Below are 13,464 nucleotides of genomic sequence, written 5' to 3' on the forward strand. Positions count from 1 at the left end.
CTTATCCTAGAAATAAACAGTGGATTTTCCCCAAGTCCATTTTAATAATGATTTATAGCCTTTTCTTTTAGGAAGCTATCCAACCCTTTTTTTAAACCCTGCTAAGCTAACTGCTTTTACTACATTCTCTGGTGACAAATTCCAGACTTTAATTACATGTTGAGTGAAGAAATATTTTCTCCAATTCGTTTTAAATTTACTACTTTGTAGCTTATTGCGTGCCCCCTAGTCCTAGTATTTTTGAAAAGAGTAAACAAGCGATTCATGTCTACCTGTTCCACACCACTCATTATTTTATAGACCTCTATCATATCTCCCCTCCTCATCCATTGCTGCACTGTTTCTAGCTCTGCAGAGTCCCCATTTTGTATATCAAGATCATGGGGCTGATATTCAAAAGACCTTGGTGCCTAAGAGCCTCTTTTACAAAGCCACACTGCTGATTCGAGGTGCGGCAAATGAGAGGAAGCCCATGCAATTCCTATGGGCTTCCTTGCATTTGCCATGCAGCTTTGTAAAAGAAGCCCTAAGTTAAGAAGATAGGTATCTATACCTTCCTCATTGAAAATCTCTTTCTGCTGGATTTTCAAGCTAAAATATGCACATATTTTCTCTTTGAAAATTGTCCTAAGAAAAGTAGATACACACATTTACACAAACTAACCTGGCAGATACTTTTTTTCTGAGTTAAAATGTACTTTTGAAAATACAAGTAATAAGCTGAAAAAATGCTTAATTATCGCAGTCTTATTCAAACGCAATATCAAGAAAATAAACTGCACTTTTTTTCTTATTAAAAGTGGAGAAAGCAACCTCAGTAATCAAAGCATGGCAACAATACAATACTTATATTCAATGCCAGCATTAACTTGATTCCGTTCTTATCATTGGTCTAAAAACTCCACTTGCGTGCAGGTAAAGAATCTAAATGGGAGTTATATGTAACCCATTGAGGTAATCTTAGGCAATTGCTTGAATAATAATGTTACTTAGCTTTAACAACAAAATCGGATCTAGTACCTTTTGAAAATACAAACATATGCAAAAAGTTGGTGGTAGTATTCCATACCATCCCAGATGCTTCTTAAAGTGGCCAGCACTTGGAATCATGCTGCCTGCTGCCCCCTACCTCCTCCCCTGTGATATTTCTCAGTCCCAAATCTTACCCTGAATTACATTCCTTTACCCTAAAGACTATACCTCATCATTTAAAACACCCCTTCCCCCCAATCTCCTGTGCATACCTGCCAACTCTGATATCTAGTTGGTTGGAAGCAGGAGTAATCCCCAGTCGCTTCTGTCTCTTCTGGCCTGGCGTACAAAATGGCGATGGTGAGCCCTAGTGGTAGTTTCACGGTACTACTCCTAGGCATCATGCTGCCATATAAGTGGCCTTTTGACCTTATACAGCAGCTTGACCCCTAGTGGTAGTTCTGCAAGACTATAGCTGATGCCAATTTGAACCCAGTGCTAGAAGGAGATGGAGTGACTGGGAATCACTCCTGCCTCCAACCCACTAGATACCAGTGAGTTGGCAGGTAGGCCGGGGGAGGGGGGGGCTAAAGGAGTTTGAGGGAGTTCTTAGGATGATAGGTGAATGTCATTGGGGAGTATAGGGAGCAGGGGGCTAGCTCCTGATTCCACATGCATACCCCTTTAAGAAGTGCCTGGGAGCATCGGGCTGCAGCTTTGCAGTCCCATGTTCCTGAAATGATAAAATAACACTACTTGATTGGTTGATTGCAAGCAACATTTATTCTTGTAGAATGGGAGTGACTAACGTCTGATACAGATCTATTGCAGGTTAGTTCCTCCCATGGTAAATTAAGGTGCAGTAAAAATAAGTAGTACATGCAGGTACAGATTAAATTTCAAAATGAAAGCATGTGCATACTTCCGTATGTGAGTTTTATTTTTAGAAAAATATGGCTTTGTGACTGTTGTAAAACAGTGTGCTATCTTAATTGGGACAGAGGAAATTACAAGGAAGTGTCCTTGAGGATAGTAAGGAAGGTGCTGAGCATTTAAAACCAAAAATTTCTACCATAAGTGCGCTGTCCAGATGTTATATTTTTCTCTTACTAGTTCATGGATTTGCAGAGCATTTGAAAAATTCATGTTTTTATATAGAAATTAACTGAATTGTAGCTAATAGTGGTATTTCGTAAGTACTCATGTTTTTTATTAGATGCAGAATGTCTGTAGTTACCAACTTCAACCATCAGCTGAATACATTTTACTTTTATTATTTGCATTCTTTAGATGAGGCTTTTCCATTATTCCAGTTTAATATTCAATAAATTATGTTCCCGATACAGGAGAATCCAAATCCCCACATGGCATTCCAGAAAGTCCCACGTCCTACTGAAGGGTCCCACTTGAGAGTTCACATTCTTCCGTTTCCCAAGATTAATGATTGCAGAGTTCAGGAGCTAATCCAAGAAGGCCTGTCCAAAAATCAAAATACAACACCTGCTGCCCGAGTTGAGAAAAAATGTGTTGTTCCTGCTGGACCTCCTGTTGGTATGTTCAGTCATGGGATTATGTTGATTTATTGGACCATGTTTTTGTGGAGTAATACACTCCATTTGGGCAACATGCTAATTTTAGTAGTATTTTACTTTGTGTGCTTATCAGTCCTGGGAAATAACTAACCCTTTGAAGTCAGTATAGTATAAGCACTTCCCACTTGTTTAATCTATTTTACTTGTCTACAAACACCAAAAGATAAAGATGAAGATAATTTTTGTCAATGAATAAACACAATGAAACTTGGCATGTAAAATCTAAATGAAGAAGAGTTCCATATGGTCTCTCTATCCTGTGTATTACAATGTTTTCTTTTGGTTGATTGCATAAAGATACCACAGCTTTTCAAGATTTAAGTGTAATCTAGTAGTAGCCATCCATAGAGCGACTTCTGTTCCTTGATAATCAGCCCAGTGGGTTGTTAGTAGTTGTTAGTAGTATAGTCAGTGATCTTCATCATAAAGCATATGGGGACGGATATGAAATGAATGCACAGAAGGCAGGCCTCTTTCAATTTAAAGGAAGCTCTAGAATAAAGTCATAAGATGATGTGAAAAGATTAGACGCAGAATTCATCTGAGTAAGTATTTATGTATAAAATGGTGATGGATGCATGGAACAGCCCCCCAGTGGAGGTGGTGGAAGCAAGAACAGTATCAGAATTCAAGAAATCACAGAACAAAGAGGATTTCTATGGGAGAGGAAGAAGTGATCAGTTGGTGTGGATGGGCAAACTGAACAGATGTCTGTTAAGAACATAAGAAAAGCTGTTGCTGAGTCTGACCAAGAGGTTCATCAAGCCCAGAATCTTGTCTCCAACAGTGCTCCATCTGGATCCCAAGTACCTGGCATATTCCAAAAAGTAGATTTATTTCTCATAGCTCATTTGCAAGGCACAAGTGCCAGCTCTCCCACATCTCCTTGGCTAGTCAATTTTTATGGATTTTATTTCATAAGAATAGCCATACTGGGTTAGATCGGTGGTTGATTTAGCCCAGTATCCTGCTTCCAGCAGTGGCCAATCCAGGTCACAAATACCTGGCAGAATTCCAAAGTGTAACAAGATTCCATGCTTACCAACCTCAGGGATACGTAGTGGCTTTCCGTATGCCTATTTTAATAGCAGATTATGAACTTTTCCAAGCTGAAGAATCCTAAACTTTTTAGCCTTTCTTCATAAGGGAGGTGTTCCTTCATCATTATGTTTGTCACTTTTCTCCAAACCTTTTCTAATTCTACTGTATCTATTTTTCTGCCATCTTGTTCTATGATTCTGTTATAAACAGTTTTAATGGGAGCTGAATAAGAGTAGTGGTAAACAGCGTTCTCTACTAGTGACATAACCAGGACAGATTTTTTGCTGGGATTAATGGTTAACATGGGAAGGCACTAGGCAGCGTAGATGTTGACATCACCTCTAGTTCTCTCACTGTCCTACGCCACTGTCATTGACTGGGCCTGACTCCATATTGGGTGGGCCAGCTCATGCAGGCATCCACATGGCTATACCCCTGGTGTTACCAGTGGTGCCCTGTAGGGATCGGTCCTCGGTCTGGTTCTTTTCTTTATAACACTCATGTATCATGCAGCAGCAGAGCAAAGAAATAAGTTTCATTTACTGTTGAACCAGGAATTTATGCAAAGAATATTGTTGCAAGCAATACCTCAGTGACCAACTTTGCAGCTATTATAATATAAAATAAATGAGGGGGACAAATTCAAATGGATGTCTGAGCAAAAATAATACATAGAACAATGGAAGTTTTTGCACCCCTCTCTAGCACTAGAGGACAAAACCCTCCTTATGTATTTAACATAATGAATATATTGTGATAAAGTCACCTCCAGGATAGTTGGGTTAAGGCAGTTTCAGTCTGAAATACAAGTCCCAGAAGGCATTGCAGGCAAGGAGCCGGGGGGGGGTGGGGTGAGATGAGGAACCCGGAATGGACTCCTAGCTGCAATGGGAGAAGACATGGGGGGTAAGCTGGCACTAGGGGGAAGAGAGAGGAAACCCTGTGTGCAGGAGCTCATCATTAGTCTAATGCTCAACTCAGCTGGTATGAGTGTGGGGAAGCTAATGGAAGGAGAATGATTGGTTGTGGTAGCTGAAGCCAGGGATTGTTTAGGCAGGTGGGAAGGAGTCTCCAGGAGTTCAGTTCAGGAGAGAGAAGCAGAAGGAGAGAAGCAGTTGCAGGCTGAAAACTCTTGGGCAGGGAGGTCCCTAAAGTACTGGCAGTTGCAGGCTGAAAACCCTTGGGCAAGGAGTTCCCTAAAGTACTGGTAGTTACAGGCTGAAAACCCTTGGGCAGGGAAGTCCCTAAAGTACTGAAACAGGCTGAAATTCCTTGGGTGAGAGGAAGTCCCAAAAGTATTGAATTCACTGTGAAGCTGATGCAGGGGGAAACCCTTGGGTAGAGGGAGTCCCTAAAGTATTGAACTCTCCTGAAGGTAAAGAGGATAGAAGGTAGAAACTGCTGCTTGGTGACTGAACTGTGATGATGAACTGAAGGAACTGTTTGTCTTGGGAATTGCACTACTATTTATTGTGCACTGGATAAAGAGCCCAGACTGGAGCTGACTGTAAGCTTGTATTGAATCCTGGTATGTGCTATGCTGCTATTGGAACTGTGTACTAGAAACTTGCATGGAATAAAAGTTCTTAAGATTGAAGTTACTGGTGGACATCTATTTCTTCATTGTACCGGGAGCCTATAGCTGGAGGAGATTGTTCTATCCTTGGCTGCACAAGAGAGGCGCTTGGTTACAATATCAAGCAGCACAGTAGTTGTTGTTGAGATATGACCAACACTATGTTTGTCAGTTATTTAGCAATAGTGTGTAGATATGTTAATGAAAGGAGGTGGCATAGAGGTGCATAACAAAACAGGTCGATCCAAGGAGGATATCAAAAGGTCTTTATTGGGAAACAGCTAGAAGATGACCCGACACGGCCGTGTTTTGGCACAAAAGGCCTGCCTCAGGGGTCCAGGTGAATCTCTGATGTGGCAGGAGTGCTAAACTGTGAGATTGTTGTGAAAGTTCTGAATGTAAAATCCTTGTAATATCCTCAGTGGGATAGGTGCGCTGAAAGCAGTAGCCATCCAATTGGCAATATTGCAATATTTTGCGGCACTCACTTTCGCCGATTGGACGGCTACTGCTTTCAGAGTTCCTATCCCAGTGAGGATATTACAAGGATTTTACATTCAGAACTTTCACAACAATCTCACATTTTAGCACTCCTGCCACAACATCAGAGATTCACCTAGACCCCTGAAGCAGGCAGGCCTTTTGTGCCAAAACACGGTCGTGTCGGGTCGTCTTTTAGCTGTTTTCCAATAAAGACCTTTTGATATTCTCCTTGGATCAACCTCACTGTTTTGTTTTGTTTTGTTTTGTTCACGTGAGCTCTGCTCCTCCTTTTCGCTTGTTTTATAGAGGTTCATAGGACACCTGACCACGAAAAAGCAGACAGTCAGAGCAAATAATTTTTTTGCAGTGGATAAAGAAGGGACCATAGAATAATGTCAGGAGTAAAACTAGACCCCCAGTCCAATTTACAGGACTAGTAAAACTGAAAATGTATAAAGTAGTAGTGCAAGACTGGATGCATCTAGGGTATAAGGGGGAGCTTAGGGAGCTTCTGACTGTCTCAACATTCTCTGGGAACTGGAGTGATTCCCGGGAACTGTAAATAGATGAAAGTCCTTTGACCTATAAAGTTTTACAGTCTCATCACCTGTTAGCCCTTCTCTTTGCTTTAGTGAATTGTAATGGCATATATAGATAACCTAAGGCCTAGCTGACTGTTCTATTCAAAATTAGTGTAACCGCACTGTTTTCTTCACTGATCTGATAGAGGGTCCAGAGCTCTCTCAAACTCATCACATCATGGTAGTCCAATAACAAGTCATCCCTAAGAACATAAGAACATGAGTAGCCATACTGGGTCAGACCAATGGTCCATCTAGCCCAGTATCCTGTTTTCCAAACAGTGGCCAAGCCAGGTCACAAGTACCTGGCAGAAACCCAAATCATGGCAACACTCCATACTACAAATCCCATGGCAAGCAGTTGCTTCCCATGTCTGCCTCAATAGCAGACTATGGACTTTTCCTCCAGGAATTTGTTCAAACATTTTTTAAACCCAGATACGCTAACCACTGTTACCACCTCCTCCGGGAAAGAGTTCCAGAGCTTAACAATTCGTTGAGTGAAAGAATATTTCCTCCTATTTGTTTTAAAAGTATTTCCATGTAAATTCTTCGAGTGTCCCCCTAATCTTTGTACTTTTGGAACGAGTAAAAAATCGATTTACTTCTACTCATTCTACCCCACTCAGGATTTTGTACACCTCAGTCATATCTCCTGTCATCCATCTCTTTTCCCTATCAATATAGTTGTTGAGCCTTATTTCTACTTGTTGAAGTGGATTAACACAGCAATCCCAGTCCTTCACTCATGTTAGAAATCAGAAGCAAGTTGTACAGTCTGTCACTGCCACAGTTACTGAAGACATTTACCATCATTTGCCAATTTAATATATTAAAGCTAACATTTTTTTAGTCCTGGGAATGTGTTTCAAGTACTGTCTATAGTCTTTTAAATATAGTTTAGTAATTCAGTAAATATGAACCACTGCTCAACATGCTTCAGGCTAGGAAAGAAGGCCTCAGTTCTTAAAGATTTTTTTGATTTATATTATAGCCGATTGGGGTTAAAATTAAAACTGTATTGTTCGTAAGCTTACAAATTTGATTGGGTAGTTTCAGCTTTGAAAAGAGTATAAGTAAAGGAGAAGGCATTGAAGTATTTTGTTTGGTTTAGCCATTCAAATATCAAAACTAAACAAAACGTGCAATGTGGAAAGATTCAGATGTGGATACATCTGCACTTCAATCTTTTCTCATCACTTCCAAGGCAAGCTGCCTGCATATCTAACAAGAGTGGACAAAGAATAACAAACTGTTGAAACCCAAGTAAAATGGAGTTTCCTGTGGGTTCAAAATGTAAGTAATCAAAACCCTCACAGCAGTAACAATACTATTAGCCCAAAAATTCTTGTAAGGACTGCATTTCATATATTAAGTAAATTAATATAAAAGGGAAAGAAAAAGCCTTAGAAAAACTTAGGTAAAAAATGTTCCTGTATCTCAATTACAGGGGGGAAAAACCTTCCTAAAATCTAGAACTGTTAAAAAAAGCTTTGAAAAGCTCATCTGTTCAACACAGTGATCCCTACTTCCAACGGTGACCAGCATTTCAACAACTGCTTCAGGGAAGTAAAAATTATGTAAAATTAGAGCAAGAACTTTCCAATTTCAAAAATTACAAAACAATCAAAATATGCAATTCATGCATAATCAAAGACACACCAGCTCAAAATCAAACACTTCTTAGCATTCTTTTCCAGGCAAACATGGCCTTGGGACCTTTTAACTTATCCCCATTCAAACCAAACTTTATTAAATGAACGATAGTGATCAAGTCCCTGATATCAAAATCCCTTTTTTTGGAGCTATAAATTCCCACTAAAACCACAGGTTAGGAGATATAGAGGGGCATAATCGAACGTGAACGCCCAACTCCATGGGTGTCTATGTCCGAGAATGGGTACGTGAAGGGGCGGGACAGACCGTATTTTTGAAAAAATGGGCGCCCATCTTTTTTTTTTCGATAATACGGTTTGTGCAGGGCAAATGCTTTGGATTTGTGCGGATTTGAGCTGGGCGGTTTCGTTTTTCAGCAATAATGGAAACCGAAGGCGCCCAGCTCAAAAACGAACAAATCCAAGGCATTTGGTCGTGGGAGGGGCCAGGATTCGTAGTGCACTGGTCCCCCTCACATGCCAGGACACCAACCAGGCACCCTAGGGGGCACTTGTAACAATTAAAAAAAAAAAGTAAAATACCTCCCAAGTCCATAGCTCCCTTCCTTTGGATGCTGAGCCCCTCGAATCCCCCCCCCCCAAAACCCACTGCCCACAACTCTACACCATTACCAATAGCCCTTATGACTGAAGGGGGGCACCTAGATGTGGGTACAGTGGGTTTTGGGGGCGGTTTGGAGGGCTCCCATTTACCACCAAGTGTAACAGGTAGGGGGGGATGGGCCTGGGTCCACCTGGCTGATGTCCACTGCACCCACTAACAACTGCTCCAGGGACCTGCATACTGCTGTGATGGAGCTGGGTATGGCATTTGAGGCTAGCATACAGGCTGGAAAAAAAAGTTGTTAAAGTTTTTTTTTTGGTGGGAGGGGGTTAGTGACCACTGGGGGAGTCAGGGGTGGTCATCCCCGATTCCCTCCGGTGATCATCTGGTCATTTACGGCACTTTTTTGGGACTTGTTCATGAAAAAAAAGGGTCCTAAATTTGTGCTAAAAACGTCTTTCTTTTTTCGATTATCGGCCGAGGGCGCCCATCTCTCCTCGACCGATAAACACGCCCCAGTCCCGCCTTCACCACGCCTCCGACACCCCCCCCCCCCCCCCCGTCAACTTTGCCCATTTCCGCGACAGATTGCAGTTGAAGACACCCAAAATCGGCTTTTGATTATACCGATTTGGGCGCCTTTGCGAGATGGGCACCCATCTCCCGATTTCAGTCGAAATATGGGCGCCCATTACTTTCGAAAATAAGGCCGATGGGATCTTGCTTGATATGGCACTGTTACCTCGAATTCAAAGTCTATTTATACATTGAGAAGGTGAGATTTGCCCCAGTAGTCCAGGCTCTGTTAATGTCATAGATTACTGTAATATGCTGTACAGTGGTCTGACTGCAAAAGGTCTATACCAACTCAAATTTGCACTGCTGCAGTATGACTGCTGAAAAGTTGCAAACAGCATTACACAATTTTTTTTTTTTTTTTTTGCAAAAATCTTCATTGGCTACCAGTGCTTTACAGGGCAATAAATTAGTACCAAATTATGAACCAAAAAAATAAAAAATATTCATTGTAAACTGAATTACCAGCTATCAAATGTGTCCCTCTGAAATCCAAACACAATTCAAAATTATTCAGGGCCCTGTTTACTAAGGTGCTCTAGTGTTTTTAGCACATTCTAAAAATTAGTGCACACTAACTGTGTAGACGCCCATAGGAATATTATGGGCATCTACACGGTTGAAACAGTCTCTTTGAATAAATGCTTACCGGTATAACAGGGACATCCATGTATAAAACAGCTTCTTATATTCTATATATTTTTTTTATCCAAAATACTCAGTTCAATTCCACTTCTCTCAATCTGAAGGGAGCCTCTTCTTCTGTATCAAATACAGTCCTGTCATACAGTAATATGGGCAACTGTCCTCTTAAAATTTAATTGAGAACCCCAGTGATGATCAATATGAGAACTTTCGCTGATCTTCAAGTCTCTTAAAGGAAATGCATCAGATTACTTGAAAAACAGGATATCCCTCTATACACCTTTCATGTGTCTAAAGTCTTCCTAAAAAGCATTCCTAATTGCACCTTTACCAAATGAAACCAAGCATATGACACTTGCCAACAGGCCTTTTCAGGTGCATCCGCCACCTTCTACAGCTGACTCCCAGGCAGAGTTGCATCTTAAGTCGGGACTACTTTCACTTCATGAAGTAGGTGAAAGTCTAACTCTTCTGTTAGGCTTTTAACGGGTGATGCAACTGTCTTGCTAGCCACATGCACCTTGTATGAGAGTGAACCACGGAAAAACTCTAAATAGTTTATCCAGTCGTTTGTGTATAAATGTTCAATGTACATCCTAATGTTTGACTTCTCTATGCTTACATAATTTATCACAAATTTTCTTATTCTTTGTCTAAATGTTCTACTTCCACATTTCTTCTCTGCTTGCTTAACTGCTGCCAGATGTCCCTTCTGCATATTTATTTATTGGTAATGTTGTAATGTGTACTGTGACATTGTTGTTAGTTTGTCATTATGATTTAATCTAACCTGCTGAGCACTGTTTTGGGGTAAACCTTTTAAAAGGAAAAAAGTGCCCAAAACTTGTTATACACAATTGAATAAAATACACAAGTGCCAAGGTGCCATAGATGGCAGTTCTAGAGGGATATTCTAAGGAAAGAAATCTGATCAGATTATCGAAACTATAATGCTGTTTTGGCACTGAAATCAGTTCTGTTTACCATTAAAGCAACGTGTGCTGTTTTATGTATTGCATTTATTAGCAACTTGTTATAAACCATTTTGAGTCCTTTTTCTTGTGAAAAAGATGGTTTATAAATGTAAAAATGAAATGGAGACTTCATTCCATTGCTGATTTGAAACATTTTGATTTGATATCTTAATTTAATATCCCGATTCACACAAGGTGCATCAAAATGGTTGCAAACAAAAAAAAAAACACATGAATTAAGTACTAGAAACCATACCTTCAGAAAGTATTTAATTCATGGTTTAAACCTTTACGATTTCAGTTCCTTTATTTATGAGAGTATTTTTTGCAAACAAAAAAATATGCTTGGAGGGATATTTTTGAAAGGTCGTCCAAGTCAGAATAGGGACAGCCACGTCAGAATGTCCCAAATGGACATCCATCTCGCATGTATTTTCAAACAGGAAATATGTAGAGATTTCCTGTTCAAAAATACATGAGATGGACATCTGTGTGCTGGAGATGCCCATCATAAACAGCCATTTTACACACTGGAACATCCAAATTATGAACAGGGAGGGGGAAGAACAAGGGACTTGGACTTCTGTATGGCAGCATTTCTAGAAAATGGCCACACAGAAGTCCGTACAGAGCAGAGGGCAGCATAGTGGTTAGTGCAGTAGACTATAAGCCTAGGGACCCAGGTTCAAATCCCACTTTTGAACCTAGGTCTCTTGGTTTACAGTCCACTGCACTAACTACTGGGCTGCTACTCAGATCTGCATGCTGCTGTGTCAGAGCCTGGCATTCCTTTCCAATTTCATTATCGAGGAAGGGGGACAGCAATCACTGGGGGATTAAGGAGGTGTCATTCCTTAATCCCTCCAGTGGCCAGATGCTCTAATGGAACACTTTTTTGTACCCTAGATGTGATTGAAATAGGTCTAAGGAATCCCTTCTTTTTAGACTTGGATATTTCCTTCCCTTTGGTAATCACTGTTGGACAACCTGATTTTGAGCCTTCCCTAGCCCCACCCAAAACATGCTCCCAACACTCCCCCTTGCTATTTTGGGAGTTTCAAACATCCAAATCCTACCTTTTTGCAAAATCGGGATTTGGATATTTCAAGCACATAAACGTCCATTTCAACCTTTTGAGACATCCTTATGCTGTGAAAATAAGCGCCTTAATGTGGCAAAAGGATGTTGATTAGTGCATTTCCTCAATAGTGATGTACCAATTCACAAAAGCTCAGTAGATGATACAAGGGCTGCATGAAGCCTAGATGAAACTTTGGAAATTATGGTACATAATTTGTATTTTAACCCAGGAACTTCTTCCTTCCCCTTTTGGATTTCCAAAAGGCACCAACCACAGTTCCCCTTAACCTGGCCCAAAACACTCATAGTCAATCAATATGTATCACTGTAATCCAGTGGTTCCCAAACCACTCCTGGGAGCTCCCCAGCCAGTCAGGGTTCAGGATATCCACAATGAATTTTCATGAGAGTGGTTTGAATGCATTACCTCCATTGCATGCAGATGTCTCTCATGAATATTCATTGTGGATATCCTGAAAATCTGACTGGGGAGCCCTCAGGATAGGTTTGGGAACCACTGCTGTAGTCAAATCATCGGGATTAGCAGTCAGGAGCTTGAAGACAGAAACATAGAAATATGACGGCAGATAAAGGCCAAATGACCCATCAAGTCTGCCCATCCTCTGTAACCCTTAACTCCTCTTTTTCCTAAGGGATCTCACATGCTTGTCCTATGCTTTCTTAAACTCTGACACAGTCCTGGTCTCCACAACCTCTACCAGGAGGCCATTCCACACTTCCACTACCCTTTCCATAAATGAATACTTTCTTAAATTCCTCCTAAACCTATTTCCTCTTAACTTCATCGTATGCACCCTCATTCCAGAGTTTTTCTTCATTTGAAAAAGGCTCTCTTCCTGTACATTAATGCCCTTGAGATATTTAAATGTTTCTATCATATCTCCTCTTTCCCTAGAGACTTGTACAAGGGCACCATCACCTCTTTCTTCCTGCTGGACATCCCTCTCCTTATGCACCCAAGCATCCTTCTGGCTTTGACCGTCGCTTTTTCTACCTGTTTGGCCATTTTAAGGTCATCAGACACAATCACCCCCAATTCCCTTTCTGCCTTTGTACACAGAAGCATGTCACCCTCTATATTATACAGTTCCCTCGGATTCTTGTGACCCAAGTGCATTACCCTGCATTTTTTAGCATTAAATCTTAGTTGCCAAATACTGGACCATTCCTCAAGCTTCGTTATGTCCTTCCTTATCTTATTCACACCCTATAGGGTGTCCTCCCTTTTTGCAGAGTTTGGTATCATCTGCAAAGAAACAAACCTTACCAGACAGCCGTACCCCAATATCACTCACAAAGGTGTTAAAAAGAGTCGGCCCTAGGACCGATGCCTGCAGTACTCTACTGATAAGATCCTTATCTTCTGAGCAAGCTCCATTTACTGCTACCCTCTCTCTCCTTCCGTTCAACCTATTTTTAACCTGGTCAGTTACTCTAGGTCCCATACTAAGGGAACTCAGTTTATTTATGAGTTGATTGTGCAAAATCATGTCAAAGGCCTTGCAGAAATCCAAATATACCACATCCAGAGCCCCTCCCATGTCCAACTTTTGGTCACCCAGTCAAAAAAATCAATCAGATTGATCTGACACAGCCTGCCTCTAGTAAAGCCATGCTGCCTTGGGTCCTGCATTCCATTCAGTTCGTGAAACCTTACAAGTCTCCACTTTAGAAGCGTTTTTCATTACTCACCTCCGAGGTCA

The 13,464-nt window shown here is 41.0% G+C and overlaps 1 protein-coding gene across 3 annotated transcripts in view; it reads left to right on the forward strand.

The window, feature by feature from the left end:
* The window catches only part of SBF2 (SET binding factor 2), a 919,918-nt gene that overhangs the window by 583,394 nt on the left and 323,060 nt on the right, over window positions 1–13,464 (forward strand). For all 3 annotated transcript variants that reach the window (XM_030200990.1, XM_030200991.1, XM_030200992.1), the window contains exon 14: window positions 2,319–2,523. In XM_030200990.1, the coding sequence (XP_030056850.1) occupies window positions 2,319–2,523 (205 nt within the window). The remainder of the gene's footprint in view (window positions 1–2,318; window positions 2,524–13,464) is intronic.

This window comes from Microcaecilia unicolor, chromosome 4 (genome assembly GCF_901765095.1).
Source record: "Microcaecilia unicolor chromosome 4, aMicUni1.1, whole genome shotgun sequence".
NCBI classification, from domain to species: domain Eukaryota; kingdom Metazoa; phylum Chordata; class Amphibia; order Gymnophiona; family Siphonopidae; genus Microcaecilia; species Microcaecilia unicolor.